Here is a 19,391-nt window from a genome sequence, read left to right as displayed (position 1 = left end):
CGCCTCGCCGCGCTTTCCCGGCGTGCCGCGCGCGCGCTCGGCGCTGACGTCACCGCAGCCCGGCGCCCGCCGCCATTGGAGGTGGAGGCTCCGGCTCCGGCTCCGTCGCTCGCTGCGGCCCGACGGCGGCGGCAGGCCCGGGCGGTGCGGCGCGGCGCGGCGGGGCGCGGGCCGGGGTTATGTGAGGAGACGGGGCCGGCAGGGCGAGGCCAGGCGCGGCACGGCACCGGTATCGGCGCCGGCCTTCCGCGCCCCCCTGAGGAGACGCCGAGCGGCGGCGGCGGCGCGCGCCAGCGGCCCCCTTCCCTCCCCTCGGCCCCGGCGCCGTCCCCTCCCCGGCCGCCGCCTGAGGGGAGAGGCGCCGCCGCCCCTCCGCCGCGCCCCGCCGAGCGGCCCTGCCTTCAGCCCCGTCCCTCTCTGCTGAACCACGGCGGCCCTGTACATGAATTATGTCTGCCACAAGCGTTGACCCTCAGGTAAGCGGCGAAGCGGGGCGCAGGGCCTGCCTCCTCCCCGCCCCGGGGCGGGGGTCCTCCTGCAGCCCGGGACTGCCCCGGGCCCGAGAGAGGATCTGCCCCTGCCTCCCGGCTCCTTTTTTTGGCTTCATCTTTCTTGTTAGCTAACCCCCCAGGCACCTCGCGTTCCCGTTGCCTTTCCAGAGCCGTGGCCATTTCTGAGGAAGGCCAGTGCCGAATGATACCTGAAATGAACGCCTCAGCCCCGGTTTAAACAAACCTCGATTTGTCATTAGCCGTTTTTAAGAGACTTTTTCTGTCTCTATAAGCTGCGTGCTTTGCAGTGACGATATGAGCATTTTTCCAAAATTAACTTTTCTTTTCTGTCCTCCCCCCTCCCCTTTTTTCTTTTACTCTGTCATGTGCTGTGGCTTCCCAGAGACCGAAAGGGCAGGATAATAAAGGTAAGGAATATGCTGAGATTTTGCTGTTTAAACTGTTGTTATAACAGATAAATCATGCAGGTAACTGTTCATAAGCAGATAAGTATTGCTGTCAGTCCCCACAGATAACATCTGGAACAAAGGAAGTTGTGCTTTGTTTCAAAAATAATATTAACCGTTACTCTTAGGAGCACGTTTGCATCCTACTTATTGCTACCGAGTTTATAGTGGGAAGGACTGTGGGTTAGCATTAAGCATATTTATAATAACGCTCTTAATTTCCTTAAAGTAAAGCAGTTTTCAACATAACAAAGTCACAGAGACCTCATACTCAAGATATATTTTCACATACTTTTGCATACTGTGTTCTTGCTATATAAATACAATTTTGTTAGTGTACTGCTGTTGACATATATATGCTAATTGTCATAATACGAACTAAGTAATTCGAAGTCTACAAACTAAGTAATTTGAAATAACAATAGTTAACCCACTTCTGATGAGGTAAGACTTTTATGACAATTCCTGTACTTAATCTGAAATTAAAATTAAATAACAAGTATTTTAAGTAAATACTCTGATTATTATTGTGATTGCTAATAAGTGTGTAACTGTTGAGGCTTAGAAACTAACCAAATCTTGCCATTCGTTTAGGCTGGTTACGATATTTAAACAAAAAAAATTTAAAATTCAACTGCCTGGAGTCTCCAGAAGTTTGACTCTATATCCCGTGTTTATCAGTACTCTCTTACATGCTGTTGTCGCTGACGGACTTTCTCAAAAATCTCATAAATTCCCAAACTTGTTTGTTAAACATCTTATTTCATATAGCGTTATTTTTAACTTAGCTGTTCTATGAAACAGTTGCTTTATTTTCCCACCACATAGTGTGTATGATCTCTTTTTTAAATTTAAAACAAACAGTGGAAATTGCTTGAAGTGACCTAATAACAATTTTGCTTTCGTATAATATCTTTCAGGAATGGGTTTTGAATGCTTTTCACATTAATTTATGCTTATATAAGCCTTTGATTAAGGTATAAATCTCAGTCTCGTGGATACCTCCATGAGAAAGGTGAGACTTGTGTTTTGCTTGCAAATGTTGTCAGGATATCAAGATAATCCGCAGTCATTTTTTAAAATTAAATACAACCTCACTTGATTTTCTTACTTTGGCCAACTTAACTTAAACGAGCAATAGATAGTACATGCAGGGAGAGTTGTTAATTAGTTTCTGAGATTTCTAATCGTGGACCAGGGCCTTAGATGTGATTTCCCAATATTTTTCAACACATTCTTGTCGAGGATTGTTGTTTTTTGGTTCAGAAATAGTTCACATGAGTTGATGATTCACTCATCTGTAGAAAAATTAAACTTTTTAAATTTAGAGGTTTAAATTAAATATATTCAAATTGTTACAAGCAGTAATGCAAAGATTATATGGGGATGAGTATGATCCTTTTATCTTTGAAGATTCTTTGTGCCATGGAGAAGAATATGACTCTTCATAAAGTAACATTAGGGTGGAACTGTTTACTGAAATGCTACTAAGCAGTGTTGTGATTTGTTGTAACTCTCTTCTTCCAGTACAAAATGGTTCATTACACCAGAAGGATACAGTTCATGACAACGACTTTGAACCTTACCTTTCTGGGCAGTCAAACCAGGTTAGTGTATTTGTAATTTAGTTTTGTTTCTTGGGCATGCTGGTAGGCATCCTACCAATTTGTAGGATTGTATTGAAGGAGCAAATTACTTAAATAGAAGCAGAAAAATAAATGACTAGCATGTTGTGTTACTTAGTAATGCAACTAGCGTTTGTACTCCCAAAGCTAATACAGCTACGTGTATCCAGATGGCCACAAGTGAAAATGAAGTTAACGCTCCAACTCTTGTCTACTGATTGCTTCTCAAATTGCAGATTATTGATACAGTTGGACTATGACAGATGATTTGATCTTGCAGTTCTTTGATAGATGAGCTACACATGAGACTCTGGAGGTTCTGCTTTTGGAGAGTCTCCTGGTTTGTCTTTAAAATAAGCCTGAAAATTACTGTAGTTGAAACTTATTTTCAGTGCTTTCTAGAAAAGATTACAGAGCGATTCCACTTATAACCCATCAGCAAATATTGCTCTTCCTTTGTGTCCTCTGAAATGCCTTTAAAATGTGGTATTTTTTAAGAGTAAGGCACTGGAATATGATCTAGTTCATTATCATGTACATCACTAAACATCCATGACTTAAATATTAATTATAATACAAAATATCTTCTAGTTCAGGTAACTTCTTATATCTTTAAAATGAATAAAATGTCTAGGAACTGGAAGCTAAAAAGAGGTTTCATTTCACAAATATAAAATACAGTGTGAGAAAGAGACTTAGCAGAGGCACGCTGTTATTTCTTGGCAAAAAGGCTAAGAGGTATGTCTTAAATGGGACACTTCAATTCAGCATTATGAAGCTGGTAGCTGATAGATGCCACTGTTAATATTGGTGACATCATTAAGCTTCCTTGCAGAAGAGCATTTTTCTACGCACTGAAATAAGATAGTATGTAATATGACTTACTCTTTCATGTGTGGAAATTGTGACTGAATCTTGAATGTGAACTCAAGAGCAAACGTTGTCAATTCGTATACCGTGAATTAGGTATTCTCCAGGCATATTAAACACTGTGTTAGGGCAGAAAGATAGATGGAACTGTGTTACAGATTTAGTTTGGATCATAGCAGATTACAGGAGGCTGCAGATTGCAGTGCAGTGTAGAGATACCTGAGCTCATCTCAGTCCTGGAAGCAGTCTAGACACACCAGCGCGGAAGTCAAGGCAAGCATATATATGATAACATGAACTGTGCTCTGAGCTCTGCGCTTTGAGGCTTCTGGTTACTGAGCTGCGCTCAGAGGTCTTCATCGTTCTCTGCTGCATAGACATATTCTCCCGACTTCTGCAAAGTTAATGTGATTTCTTGGGGGAATGTGTCCTGTTCTCTGTAATTGTTATACTGTTGCAAGTACAAATGCAGGAAGTTTAAGATGAAAAGAAGTGAAATTCCCTTTATGCAAAATCAGTTTTGAAAGAAAACTATGCATGTTCTTGGTATCTTTCTTCTTCTCTCTGTGATTTCTTGTCATCACACTTCCTTCTATTTGTATGTAATTTTTAATTATTTAAAACCAAGATATATTTTCTAATGTAAATACATTTAACCTTCTACTTGATGTAGAAGAAAAATAGAACCATCTCTTATATTTTAATTCCAAGTAATGTATTTGTTAGCTCTCAACAAGCCCAATTGTTAGGATTAAATGTACAAAGTTGGTACGATTTATAGAATTCCATGATTTAATTTTCATAGTCTAATAAAGTGATGATACATGAAAGCATAGCTCTGCTGACTGACCTGTAAATGCAACAAGAAACTGACATGCAACAAGAAACTGTGGCACGCTGCAAAAAAATGATTGTGTAGGTTGTCTTATATTTTTAAGTGGGAAGCGACAGTAGCATTAGTTAGGATTCTCTGAGGTTCTGCAATAAAGACAACCATATCTCTGAACAAAGCCTATTTCTACTTACTCAGCCAGATGTATGCCCTCTAAAGTTACTGTATAATATAGTTGATTTAAAAGAAAAAAGTTTGAAGCAACTGAATTTTGAAAAAATAATTAAAGAAATTAAGAACCTTGCTGATAAACCCAGTATACTAGACATCAAAGATCAAACATAGGATGATGATACTGTGTTAAACTTAGTCTTGTAAAAATACAAATTAATCTTTAAAATGAGTATTAAGCATATGAAATAATCAAATGTGATTTGTCTCCTATCTCTGTATAGAAAACTGTACCTAGTTAAGGGCGGCTGTCTTTTTCTTTGCCAAAAAAAGGTCTAGTATTTAAATAGCAGTAGTTAATGCAGATCAAATTTGAAGTGTGATAGCTGATTGTTATTAAGCACACTAAAAGTGTTTCTCAGTGCAGAGGGAACTGAATGAGGTACAGTGCTCACATAAGATATACTCAAAGTAAGGAAGGTATCCCAGATGTACTCTCATCCAGAAGCAGAAGATTTTTTGTGAGAGTGTATCATAATACAAGCAAGCAGAGTACTCGGGGAGAAAGAAGGATTCTCTTCCTAATTAACACAAAGATTGCTTTTAAAAAGCATGGAAGAAGTGCAGAAAGGTCAAGGATAAATTTGTTGAGATAAACTGCTGCAGTGAAGGACTTCCATCAGGGTTTCTCTTACACTCTGTGGCCAGTCAAAATAGATTGAATGTTTTGTAAGGATGTCTGCTGAAACTTTCCCTTAATCTTGTTAGAACCCTTGTGGAAACTTTACAGGCTGTGTGTACAGAAGGTAACAGTCTAAGGAATCGTGTCGAATCACTAAAGAAATATTGTGGGACAAAATACTTGCCTTGTCTAGGCTTGTTCTTTTTGATCTTAAACTACATCTGTAGAACGTACAAAAGTAGTAAGTATTAGCTAGGAACTATTTACAGCTCCCCCTTCCACCAGCATTTATTGTTACATTTTTCTGATATTAACACAACAAGATAAAACACATAGATACCAATCTCAAAGTGACTCAGAAAAATGATGTTTTGGTATGCTAAATATTGACTCTCTTAGCTTGAGAGACTTAGAAAATTTAATACATTTTGGAGAATCATCTTATAGCAAGGTGGGTTGTGTACCTCTTGTTAATGATAGAACTTGCACGTTAATAAAGGCAACAAGAGAAGTGGTAGAGGTGATATGTCTCTTGAATCAAAAAAAGATAACATTAGATTTAGGCTATTTAAATTTCAGTAGTTTCTATGGTGTGTACATATAGGTCTTGGCGACTTTTTATGGAAACGTTCTTTACATGGAAAGTAAGGATGTTGAACTAGTCTGGCTTTTGGGTTTTGTGGAAGTCTGTCATCACTGAAAGATGAGCAATAAAAATGAATCTAATGTATCAGGGTATTATGCTTATATATTTAGTAAGAAGTTTCTTAGTTTTTCTGACTGAGGTGAGAAATAATCTTGTGTTTGAAAAAATTGCTAAAATGTCAATGCAGTTTAGCTGACTTTGTGAAATATGTTTTTTCAATTTTGGAACCTTAATTAAGGTTTTACAGAAGTCTTAGTTCCTCTTACTAAAAATCATCTTTCTCTGTGAGTAAGGGAAGATTAGCTACTGTTTGACTCATTAACAGGAGATGTTGACCTTCCCTCCCCCTCACTGTAACTCTAATTACATTTAGAGTTTCATTTTGGAAGGTCTCCAGTATCTGTGTTTCAAGTTTTATAAGGAAGAATAATACCTCTTTTAGAATAGTCTATATTTGCTCTTTTACATTGCTAACTATGAGAAACGTTATAGAATACTTCAAAAAAAGGTGTCAGTTGAAGATTTGGAGTGGAAGGAAAGACTCTTCAGGTCTAAAAAGCGGTTGAGAGGGAGAAAAGAGAAGAAAAGCTAGAGCTTTAAAGAGGGATCTGCTGGTTTATAACAGGTCAGTCTATTTCATAGAGTGGAAAAGATGGGCGGTTTGGAAGGCCTGTCAGGAGCAGTCCTGCACACTTAAGACTTTACTACTGAGGGAAGAAGAGACTTTTGCTGAAGCTTGAGTGGGATCAAAGTTTGGATGGCTTGCTGGCATATATTGCATGCTGTATTTACTTGTGTTTATCTCTAGCATACCAGTCACCTGTAATCTGAGTTTCTAGTAATTAGGTCTACTTATACCGAACTGGGCACACTTTGTATCTGATCTCACTGTGGTCTTGCGTCTGTGTCAGAAGGAGCCTTTCAATGTTTTACCACTTGAGGTATGTCTCGCTTGTTAGGAGCAGTTGGTCCCTCAAAGCAATTCAATAGTAAGGACTGTAATCATGTTTTCTATTATATATGCTGTTTTATTAAAGCAGTTTCATCTAAAACTGTTATGCAACTGTCTTCTGGCAATCAGAAAATATTTGCTATCACAAGTGCTGTGTGATACAAAATATATTCTGTTGTTTAAGTGCCTTGAAATATTTTGCTATATTGATAGATTAAAACATTCTAGATGAAGCCACTAAATACCCTGTAGTAACGTAACTGAGCTTACATGGTCTCAAAATCTCAAGTGCTAAATTTACTGTGAGGCAGTACTCCTGGACCAAATTTTAAATGTCCAGATACTACGTTTTAGCCATGAATCTTTCTTTTCAAATGCAAGAAACGCAGCTAGCATGGACAGGAAGATCATGCTGCTTTGATTTATGGAGCTACAAATACTTTAACTTCTTACTTGCTTAAGGTGTGAAGAGTGCATCTCTGGTGTAGAAGTGAGCAGGTTTCAGCAGTACCCTTTTAAATGGACAGAGTTTGTGGAATAGCAAACCTGGAGCATGAACTAAAAATCTTTAGCTAGAAATAAAATTACTTTGGCCCTATCATTCTTTTCTGTTTGATGCACAGTGTTGTGATTTTTTTATAAACGATGTTTTTATATCTGAAATTACCTTTTTTTTTTCTTTAACAGAACAGTAGTTATCCATCAATGACTGATCCCTATCTGTCCAGTTATTATCCACCATCTATTGGGTTCCCCTATTCTCTCAGTGAAGCACCGTGGTCTACAGGAGGAGATCCTCCTATCCCATATCTCACCACCTATGGACAGCTCAGTAACGGAGATCACCATTTTATGCATGATGCTGTTTTTGGACAGCCTGGGGGTCTGGGAAATAATATCTATCAACACCGGTTTAATTTTTTCCCTGAAAATCCTGCCTTCTCAGCTTGGGGAACAAGTGGATCCCAAGGACAGCAAACTCAAAGTTCAGCATACGGGAGCAGTTACAGCTATCCACCTAGTTCACTGGGTGGTACCATTGTGGATGGACAAACAGGATTTCATAATGACACATTAAATAAAGCTCCTGGAATGAACAGTATTGAACAGGGAATGGTTGGACTTAAGATTGGTGGAGACGTTACAACTTCTGCTGTGAAAACAGTAGGTTCAGTTGTCAACAGTGCTGGGATGACAGGCGCCCTCTCTGGTAATGGTGGATCTAGTGTAAACTTGCCAGTATCTAAACCAACCTCTTGGGCTGCTATAGCTAGCAAGCCTGCAAAACCACAGCCCAAAATGAAAACGAAAACTGGACCTGTAATTGGAGGAGCGCTGCCTCCACCACCTATAAAACACAATATGGACATAGGTACTTGGGACAACAAGGGTCCCGTGGCAAAAGTTCCTGCCCCCCAACAGATACCTTCTCCTCAGTCTGTTCCGCAGCCACAACAACAAATTGTTCAGCCTGTTCCAGCTCAGCCTCCTCCGTTGACCCAACCACAGTATCAGAGCCCTCAGCAGCCACCCCAAAATCGCTGGGTAGCTCCTCGCAACAGAAATGCAGCTTTTGGCCAAAGTGGAGGAACTGGTAATGATAGCAACTCAGCTGGTAGTACCCAGCCTAACCCTGTTCCAAGTGGTGAATCCCATCCTGTTCTTGAAAAACTGAAAGCTGCTCACAGCTATAACCCTAAAGATTTTGAATGGAACCTTAAAAATGGACGTGTGTTCATAATAAAGAGCTATTCTGAGGATGATATTCATCGTTCCATTAAGTATTCTATTTGGTGTAGTACAGAACATGGCAACAAACGCCTGGACAGTGCTTTTCGTTCCATGAATAGCAAGGGCCCGGTCTACTTGCTATTCAGTGTCAATGGCAGTGGACATTTCTGTGGAGTAGCAGAGATGAAGTCGCCTGTGGACTACGGCACCAGTGCAGGTGTCTGGTCTCAGGACAAGTGGAAGGGGAAATTCGACGTCAAGTGGATCTTTGTGAAGGATGTGCCCAACAACCAGCTCCGACACATCAGGCTGGAGAACAATGACAACAAACCTGTTACAAACTCCCGTGATACACAGGAGGTGCCCTTAGAAAAAGCAAAACAAGTGCTTAAAATTATTGCTACTTACAAGCACACGACCTCCATCTTTGATGACTTTTCTCATTATGAAAAGCGCCAGGAGGAGGAGGAGGTGGTGCGGAAGGTAAACTTATTAAAAAATTTATTTTATACACAGATATGGGGAAAATGAAATGTGAAGGCTGCTATGGTGGAAAAATGTAAGTAGGAATTCAAGATGTTTTCAATCCATCTCAACTTGACAGTTTTATATGTGTTTAACAACACAAAAAACCAATCTATGTATGTATGTTTGTTTGTGACATCTCATAGGTTAATGAGTTGCAAAGCAAAAAGTTCAGCAGTGGTGCAGGTAAAAATGTTACGTCCAATTTTTTGGACTTTGTTTTATCTTAAAATGGTTACTAGAGCAGAAGCTGGTTTCTGTTTCAGAATGGGATTGTGCCAGTGATTGCCACTTGACGAGCTTTTTGCCTCGTGAATATGAGGTGTTTAACGCTATTTGACTGGAACTGGGCTATCAAAATTGATGCCCTTGTTGGCATCTGAAATTTGTACATCAGCTTTAAGAGGAGCAATCAGACTGCAGCCTCGTCTTCTCTGTTCAGTTGGTCTCTCTGGAAAAGAAAGAGTTGCATCAAATTGCTGAAATAGTGCTAGAAAGCTTGTGTTTCTTCTGCTGAAGATGCATGTATTATTATTTGGGTAAATAAAGGCTTTCAGTTCCCAGGTCTAATCTGTCTGTTCTTGAAAAGAAGTCTTGAGTGAGGATGTAGTAAGAGAAATTTGGACAGTAACTGGGAAGGTGTAATAAAAATATTTACATATGCTTTCATGACCCTCATCTGCCCCAGGAATCATCTGTTCCCTACCCATCTCACAACCTCAGTTTCAAGAATGCTTTTCTCTAAGCCATCTGAGAGTAGCGGACTGACAGAATAATAGGGGTTGGGATGTGTAGTTACTAGTGAAGTAACACTTAGAGTTGCTTGATATTTATGGTATTTCATACACATTTTTGTATAGCATTTTAAAGAAAGCATTTATTTGACAGGCTGGTTTAGTGCAGTTCACGTTTGCTTCAAAATGTTTTTGAAGCAGAGGCTGAGTGCGTGTTCCTGGAGCTGAAACTGAAGTTGGCATTTTAAAGGCTTTATTACCATTTAAAAGTGCAGATATGATTGCTTTGAAGCGTCTTCCTAGAATATACCTTAAGTTTTGAGAGAAAAGGAGATAATGTGTCTTAAGAACTTCAGCTCAGGTTCTTCTAGCCATCTGGTATGATGTGCCTAGCGTACCTTGATACAGTAGGGTAAATGAGAGTTTTAGATTTGAAGTTTGTCTTGTGTGCTTTCTGTGGGGGTTCTACAAGCTAAAACTTAAATGCCTTTGTGTCAACACTTCATTCCTTCAGCAGGCAGTTACCAGTTTCTATGTTTAATGCAACCTGTACCTTGAGAAGAGCAGTTTCTTTATGCGGGAGAGAATCCTGAATAGGAGTCAAAAGGCCTGAGTTCCTCTGTCAAGTGTTGACAGTGTGTCCAGGGTTGGTTTTGTTTTGAACGCTTAGCCTCCCTGTGACTTGCTGCCAAGTCTGGAGGGGAGAATAATGTGTGTGTTTGAGGGGGAGGGAGTACCGGGAAAGCTTCAACAGTCGGAGCGTTTTTACATTAAGTAGTGAAAATGGTATGAGATCTGTTCTTCTTGAACAGTTGACTTACTGGACTAAGGAAGATCAGATGACTGGCTAAGTGCTGAAAGCTGAAGCGGTTTTGTAGTTACTGTGCCTAATGCTCAGCTACTGGGCTGACCCCACTTTGGATTATTTTAATGTACACCACTGTTTCCCCACTTTCCGTTCAAGTGGATATACAGTATTCTTAACCAGGTCACTGCTTTTTAACAAGGTCAGTTTTTCAGAATTGGGTATATTTTATGCGTCATTTAAAACCAAGGATCTAGCTGGTGTGATGCATCCAGAAGTAAACTCTTAAATAATTTAACATTTCTTATCTTCACCTGAAAAACTTAGAAAATAGGGCAATGTGTAGACAAGGGAAGATAATAGTGCTAGAGAAATGAAGCAGATCAGTAACGATGGAGTAAAAAATAACAGATACTGCTTATTGTATTGCAGTCTAGAAAACTGTTGTCTAGGAAGTTAATTATTTTTCCCCCTTTTTGAATAAATGATTAAAAGTCTAGTTTACTACTAGAAGAGTTTCTTATAGGACACAACTAAATTCTTATTGTTGAGAAGTTCCTGCTATTGAAGTTGAATCGTCCTTGCCATTCCAAAATTAACCTTTCTGTGACAATTTTTGAAAAATCTGAGTGCTAGTTAAGAGACCTCTCTTACAACCTAAATGGCTTCTCTGTTGTTTGTATGTGTGCCATCGTAATTGGTTTTCAAATTGCCATATTCTTTTATTCTTCATACTTTATTTAGCAGTAAAGTTGGTTGTTAAAAATCTGTGCTTCCATTTCATCCCTGTCATCGTTACAAAGGGCTGGAATTCTTAAAAATCTGCACATGGAATGCTTGAACGTTGTTTCGTTTACACCTTCAGTAGGAAAGAATGATTTCATGTAATCTATGCAATGCAACTCACTAATATTTAAATTTCTTTTTAGATGGTTTCAGTTTGTTGCTGGCCAATATTTCCTTAACTAGTATGTGCAGACTATGTTTCAGTGTGTATTCTGTGAGTTTAACTGATCAAGGAGCCTTTGTGTTAACTCTCAATTGTCAGATGAGGATTAGACAGCTGTAATGTCATGTTGAATGAAGTTTACTGAAGTGCTAAAGGTTCGTCAGCATTACCAGCATTGTTTAAGGACTGTATCACGTAGAATTGGGGAAAGATTTGTTCATGGCTAGCTTTTGATTTGCCATAGTAATAAACTACCTTAGCACAGTTTAGTGGCCCAGAACCTGGTAAAGGAGTAACAGAAGGATACTGGTGTGTAGAGTGAAATAACCAAAGAACGAGGGGCATGAAATCTCTCCTGACCTCCACTTTCCTTTCTCAGTAAATTCAGTGCCCAGAGCCAGCGTGGTCTTACTTTGTTGCGACAGAGTAATTTGTGTCATCAAAGTGCATGCTCTTAAAACAGAACAAAGAGTTGCAAAGTTTGTGAGAAAGCTCATTTAAAAAGAAAATGTGACATCATGTAATATTAATTATTTACATTTCCTAGAAACAAGCTTGCATGCTCCTCACAAAGTTGTCTTCCAAAATCAAAAGAGCTTAGTAAAGAAAATAAACTTGTTGCAAAAAAACCCCCAAAAACCTACAATCTGCAGCTCATGTGGCATGTGATATGACAGAAGGGTTGACCTACTGTAAAAAATCAGCAGTTCGTCTTCACAAATCTGTATTTAACTTGATGGTTCTAATTATCGTACGAGGACTGCTGTACTGTCACCTTTGTCTACGGTCTGTGTCAAGGCGCTTGGCTGTTCTAACGTATAGACGTTGGTGTTATGTTGAAAGAGCTGTGTAGTCCATCTCGGCTCTTGAATTGCCAAGTTTATCATTTCTTCTTTTGGATGATACTTTTATTAAATACGGTAAAGTGTTAGCTAGTACCTGTTAGCCGTTTGGAATACTCATTTTCTTCTAGCTTTATTTAAAGATTTGCCTGCAATATGCTTTTTTTCTGAGCATATTCATTGGTGCAGAACTTCTAAGGATGGAGTACTTTCCTCCTCCAAAAACTAAAAATCAAATTCACTATTTTAAATTTATTGATCTTCTTTGCTATTTTAAATTCATTGCTATTTAAGATTTATACTAATTGTTTTTCCTGATTTAAAGATAGGATGTGTATTTTTGTGTCAGAGAAGCTGAATACTCTCATTCTGCTGATCTTGACAGATAAGGCTTAGCAGGAAGGTTGACAGTTCCTTTGGGGCAGAGTGTTGGGGAAAAGTTTGACAGGGATAGGTGTCTCACAATGGAAGTTTCTGCAAGTTCTGTGAAAATCAGTCTTTCCTATATCTGAAGACTATACATACTGATGTCACCAGTGAGAATTGTGCAGCAGGAGGTCTCCTCTGAGATACCAGAGAATTCCCAAGGAGATGAGAACTTCTGAATGCTCCAGTTGGATCTTCAGAATCAAAATGAACAAAGCTTTGTTAGGTACTCAGAAAACTGCTTGTTCTTGCTTGCAGTAGTGCTAAACAGCAATCAGGGAGACAAATTGAGAGTTAGATCTTCCACAAAGCAGCCATACTCAAGAGCATGAAGAATTTTTACATCACATTCCTGTCAGTTTCTGTGGTTTCAGACTTTTAAAAAGGAAGACTCAGATTAGCTCCTGAGAGAAAGAGAGTAACAAGGTAGGAGGGAACTACGTAATAAATTTGCTCAATAAATAGCACTTTTTACTGAATTATAAAGCCTAAGGTGACTCTCGTAATGCCATGAGCCTCCCACCTACTTTTCAGAAAGTAAGCGGAAGTGTCCGTTGCTAACGCACGTCCCTTTTGTATGAGACTAGCCCATGAGAATGGGAGACTTAGACTTTTGAAGAAAGCGGGATTATGAGAGTCAGTGGATGACTACGAAATAAACTTTAAAAAAGTTACCTAAGATGGAAATGAGAAAGAATAGACTGAGAGTGTGACAGAGCAATGAAATGAAGAAAGGGTATTTTTCTCACCTGGAAAAAAGGAAGTAGAATGAACAATTGCCTTTTTTTGGAAGCCTGAAAATAGGTTTGGTTTGATGCAGTTTTATTCCAGGCATGCCTCTTTCTAACCATCTTTTGTTTGAAATGGCAAGCAGCCGTAAGCTCTTTTCATTAAGAGCATACTACCCCTAATGTTTTGATGCTCTACAGTTAAGAAATGAGTTTCAATGACAGTTGATAATAAGTCAACAGTTAAAAAGCAGAGGGAGTATAGATTTAAAAAAAAAATCTATACTACTTTATACAGTCTGTTTTACTGATACAGTAAAAGTTCAGTATTTTTACTTGTGTCTTAAGTCTTATATTCAGAACTTTTGCTAGACTTGTGTTGACTTATATGCAAATATTAATATTATTCTGCCTGGAGGCAGAAACTAACATAGCCCACTTGTAAGTGTAATAGACTGTATTTACTGCTTCAGTTGGTCACAAAATAAAATCAGAACTGTTTTTAAGTGTTTGGTAAACTTGTAAACAAGCTTTACATTCCAAGGGAAATGATTAGGAGATGAATTTTATATGAAGAGACTTCACAGAACAAGTAAAACCTGAGTAAAAGCTGAAGGTGTTTGGGATTTGACTGTTGTTTATGCTTAGACTATTTCACAATCCGCTGATTTGAAATGGAGGGTTTTACTTTACTAAGTAGATTGTGCCCCGCTGGGGACCTCAGCTTGTCATATCATGTAACAGCATAAAGTCTGCTAAGTTTAACAGGTCCATCCAGTAGTGTTTCTTCCTTTTGGTCATTGAATATAGTGCTTGAAGTACTGAAGACCGCGGTTTGATGCCGTACGGAGATATTAAATGTGATATTAAGTGCAGTGGGTATTCAGGTTGAGTCTTTACATGCCTATTCTGCAGTATATATTTTGCTTTAAAGGCTATTAGGATGAGAAGAAAATCAGTAAAGCAGAACCCTTTCCATTCAGTCTGCATGGTGTCTTAGCTAAAATAAATTGGAAAAATGCACTGGCCTAAAAATACTGCAACATGTTTTATGGTGCTTATGGGGATTTTTTTTAGGATAGGGAAAATATAATTGGGAAACAAAAGCAAATGTCAGACTATCAGTGTTCTGCTTATAAATTGCCGTATTCTAAGAAAAATAAGATAATACTTTTGAATTCTTAATAACAGCAAATTACCATTTCTGGAGCTCTAAATTTGAACCTGTGGATGCTTTTTGGGGAGTCTTCTGGAACTTACAATGCTCCTGAAGCAATTACAAAGTTCTCCTTTACTTTTCTTGTTATTGTATTGCTGAAGAGCCTGTATAAGCTCTTTTCTAGTGCCTCGGCTCTAAATAATTTTGTTTATGTTACTATGAGACACTTGCTCTTGCTATTTACTGCTTTTGGAGCACAAGTTAGATGAAGACTTAGAGTCTAACTGAGGGATGTCTGCAGGTCTTCCTTATCTGTTTTCTTTATTTGTGATTAGCAGAAATTTTTGAGAAGGACTTCAAAGAGCTGCTGGCTTGCAAAAGCATTCTAATTCAGAAGTTTTGGGGTTGGTCTGACTAGCCACACTAGTTCTATCAGACCATGCAAAAGCGTGTAGCTTTTCTTCCACTTAATGATTTTTTTCCTGGGGCTTATCAAGTATTCCACAGCATCTCCCAGAGTAGTTAATAGCTAGAAAAAATTGGGAACAGATTTTTTACAGAGCTCAAATCCTCTCGTTTTCTGAACCTGACTAAATGTCTAAGTCAGTTGTATATGTTAATGAATTCCACAGGAGAAGTATGATTTTAATTTACTGTCTCCTTGCTGTTCTTGTAGTGGCTGTGCTGCTACTGCAGTAGCTGAAGCAATCCAGAAAGTAAAATATGGAAGGTCCTGTTTCTACTTGTGAATGTTGATATTTCATACCTTTTTTGCTGTGACCTTCATCTGCTGCCAGCTGGGAGTGACTGTGCTGCTCTATATGAAGCAGCGCTTCAATATTAGAATCTTATCAAATCTTTCGACTCGGGTATATATGATGTATGGTAAATAATTGCTACTACACTTTATAAAAAGCATATAATCACGCTTTGGGATCACATCAGTCCGATTATACTTATCTAAAATTTTTTGCATGTTAATTTGACTAGAAACTTTCTTAACTATTTTTTAACTTTTTTCTCTTTGCAGGAACGTCAGAATCGAAACAAACAATAAGAATAAACATATACAGTTTGCTATATATACTAGAACTGATACTAAATTCGACTATGAGAAACAAAATTTAAGTGTTCTGGTGCTGTATCCTGGCATCAGGACAAACTAAAGCTTTCAGCTCCAATATTATCTTCTCGTGCAGGGGAAATTAAGTTGTTGCATCTTTAAGTACGTTGTAGTTTATTTTTGCCCAAGTGGATCTGCATTAATTTGTATCTTTTTCTATGTAAAATTCTGTAGAAATCATTAATAAAGGTGTGTCTGTTTTTATTTTTTTAAGTTGGTAAACAGTTATATTAACCTACTGTGGACCTATACATGAGCATATTAAAGTGTTGATGCTTCCCAAAGACTTTATTTTGGCTCAAATTATGTTCCTAGCCAGTTAATAGACGTTATGGAGAATACATGACAAATCTTTCTTTATCTTCACCCCAAACCCTATTTCTTCATGGCAAATGTAAGAAACCACGCATTGATTTTTGTCTCTTAATAAACTTTACAATACTGCACTTCAGAATTTTGAAATGAAAAAACTAAATTTCAGATCACTTTGTGCAGCTGCTATGCCTCTTTAGTTATCTGTACAATTACACTTCTAAAATTGCTAATGCGCCATGTTGGTTTTTTCTGTCTAGTAGAAAATCAAATTGTCAGTGAAATTGTTTCTCTGGAAAATATTTCCCTTTCACATTCTGTTAACCAGTGCTTCAGTGTGCATTTGTTATACCATATCCTGCCGAGAGTGAGCGAGATGCTTTCTCTCAGCCATAATTCTGCTTTATGGTTTTTGTAGCTTAATAATTAAATAATAATGCGATGCTATCAACATTGCAGGGGTTTTGGACAATGTGTTTAAACCTGTTTCAGCTTTCAGGTGTTATTAGTTTAATTGCAGATCATTTTTAATCTTTCCCTTCATTACTCCCCCCACCCCCCCAAATCCTAATGCCATTTAAAGTTTTTATACCAATAATGCTGAGCTTTAACGTAGGAACTAATAGTACGGATAATATGATGGATTATGCCTCAGATGTTTAAAATTGACAGTGTGTATGTCTAATTTTTTTTTTTCTGTTGGATGAGTAAAAAAACCTGTTTTAAGAAATTGAATTTGCTGTCATGTTTTTGTGGAGTGAGGGGACCTTCGGAGAACCTGTCACCAACTGGAGTTCCAATTAAGCATGGAAATGGTGCTCATGTCCGCTGCTCTAGCACACTGATCTGCACGTGTTTATTGTAGAGGATCTTTTACTATATTAGAAAGCAAATATCTTCTGAAAACTATTTACTCCAAAAGGACCTCCAATTTAAATAAAGTTTAAGCTGTATCATTTAGACTTGTATTTAGAACGTATAACTCTGTCTCTGGACTGTTACTGCCTGTAAGGGGTAATGGACAGCATCAGATTAACTTTTTCCTCTAGGAGAATACAAGCCTTAATAAACAATACGTATTTAGCAAGTTTGATGTCATTTTCATTTTTTTCTCTACTTTCAGTTGTCTTCCTGTGTTACAGTAATCCCTTTAAAAAATTCATGAATTGAGACTGATCTGAAAAAAATATTGATACAATCCAGTAACATAGATGTTCACTTTCAGCACACTTTATATTTGCTAAAATCTTTCACACAGCTCTGCAGAGAACATTCAAGCTGCTTTGAGTGTTACCATTCCTCCGAGGAAATATATGCACTTACAATGGTTGTCACTTGTGCTTTCCGTTCTTGTATGGCAGAGAAGCTCAAAGATTTGGAAGTTGACCTACAGCGTTCACGAGAAGGTATTAAGACCTGGGTCGCTGGCATGAGAATAGAACTTTTCAAATAGAAGTAAATCTCTCTGGACTTTGTTTCTTGTATGGGTGTTGGCTGTATTTCACAACTCGAACTTTCATAATTTGACTTGCTTGATTTTTCTTTTTTAACTAACTTCTTTGAACAGTATTGCATTTATTAACATGTTACTCTCCAATGAAAGCACATGGTACTATTTTCTGTTTTTATAAAAAGACAGGACACTTGTAACTGGTAATTCCAGAGCCAAAAAGAATTCAGTTCCATCTAGACCCTGGACAGAAAAGTTAATTATGCAACTATCCTATTTTTTTCTCTCCTCCCTCCCCCTTTTTTTTAATCTGGAAAAAAGAAGCATCATTGTTGTGTTTCAACTATTGACTTAATGTAAATATTCTCTTAAAAAAAAAAAGAGGAGAGAACTCTTAGCTGAAACCGGTTTGGCTGTATTATTGAGAAAAGTTATGATGGGTCTCAACCTGCTGTCAGTTTTTGTGGGTGGCAGAAAAAAATCATTACAGCTTCAATAGGCAGAGATTTCTCTTCCAAGTACTGCAGTGCTGGGGCTGTGTTCTACAGCGATATCTGATTGAAAGTGGAGGAAAAATGTTTAACAGAGAATGAAATAATCCCTTTTTCATTATTACTGCGTTCAATGGTAAGATAGCTCAAATCAAATAGACTGTTAGTTGTGTCTTTTCAGTTTAAAGATGCATTTTTTTATTCACTAACTTTTGATTTCTGAAGTGTTTAAATTACACTGGGGATGTGTGTGGGGGGGGGGGGGGGGGGAGGGACGTTCTTCCAGTGTCTGTTCTCCAATAACCTAATGTCGCAGGGCTTGTTTTATTCTTTCTTTAATCCAAGTAATAGTTCTAAAAGAATTTGTGAGTATGTTTTGGGGGGGAATTTGTGCTTAAATTCACTCCTTTAAATGAGTAAATTTTGATGTTTTTTAGAAGAACTACTGTTACATATGTACACATTCTGCCTACTACTTTTAAGCCGAATGCAGCTTACTGTACTAGATAGCGCCAAATACTCATTACAGATTTCAGTGAAGTTGTTTCTCTGGCTCAATTACTGGTCAGACACAGCAGCACATCTCGCTACTCTGAAGTGTTAAATGTTTTATAGCTTTGAATATTATATCATTAGAAGAAAAATGTTTTCATCCACAGAGAGTCATACCACATGTAATAGTACTTCATACTTAATCTTTATGAAGATTATATTTATTGCTGTGAAGGATGGTTTCAAGTGATTTGAGCTTGTAGAGAAAATGGCCAAGATAAAGCTATCTTGAGATGGAGTGAAGGAAACGGGCAGATAAGAGTAAACAAACTCATGTTCGAGGTTATTGCTCTGCCACAACACAATGTGCTTGTAAATTAAGGTCAGAGTTTGCTTACCTCACTCATTCTTGGAGATGAAGAAATACCTTGGGATGTAAAATTTTAAAATCATGATTTTTTTTCTGTTCTTTCAACTTTTAAAGAACTGCTGACTTTAAAGCGTGGAATTGTTTCTTACCAAAATTGTTTCTTACTCCTCCTTACGATCAAACTTCTTACTCTATCAAAACAAAAATAACCTTTGTAATCCTACTGCCTTTTTCTTGGGTACCTGTTGAGAAAAGTAGTTGATAGAAGGGAAGGAAGCTTAGTTTAAAAATACAAAGCACAAATAATGTGGGAGTGGGGGGGTGGTCCAGTACTCCTTTTCCTGATCTTCCACAGTACTTTGAGTTCTTTATATTGAACAATCTGCTTTAATGGAAAATCTCTGACTTTTTCTGACAATAGTGATCAGCATCTACTCCTTTGATGAGAACAAACACTGCGTGCTATTTTTGGAGAAATACAGTTATTCAGTTGTGGTTTGTGATACTGTCCAATAATA

General features: G+C 38.1%; 1 protein-coding gene across 2 annotated transcripts; it reads left to right on the top strand.

The window, feature by feature from the left end:
- Positions 1-269: 269 nt before the first annotated feature.
- YTHDF1 (YTH N6-methyladenosine RNA binding protein F1) lies at positions 270-17,157 on the top strand. 2 transcript variants are annotated; one of them, XM_009670853.2, is made up of 5 exons: positions 270-476; positions 895-919; positions 2,486-2,565; positions 7,424-8,950; positions 15,666-17,157. In XM_009670853.2, exons 1-5 carry the CDS (start codon positions 450-452, stop codon positions 15,690-15,692), a joined length of 1,686 nt encoding a protein of 561 aa, XP_009669148.1. In that variant the 5' UTR covers positions 270-449; the 3' UTR covers positions 15,693-17,157. The 2 variants fall into 2 exon arrangements, with proteins under 2 accessions (XP_009669148.1, XP_068768961.1); XM_068912860.1 differs by lacking the exon at positions 15,666-17,157 and having other exon boundaries at positions 313-476; positions 7,424-9,105.
- Positions 17,158-19,391: the final 2,234 nt, after the last annotated feature.

The sequence above is a fragment of the Struthio camelus genome, chromosome 18 (genome assembly GCF_040807025.1).
Source record: "Struthio camelus isolate bStrCam1 chromosome 18, bStrCam1.hap1, whole genome shotgun sequence".
NCBI classification, from domain to species: Eukaryota; Metazoa; Chordata; class Aves; order Struthioniformes; family Struthionidae; genus Struthio; species Struthio camelus.
Note: the sequence above shows the minus strand (reverse complement) of the source record. Positions and strands in the feature narration are given on the sequence as shown.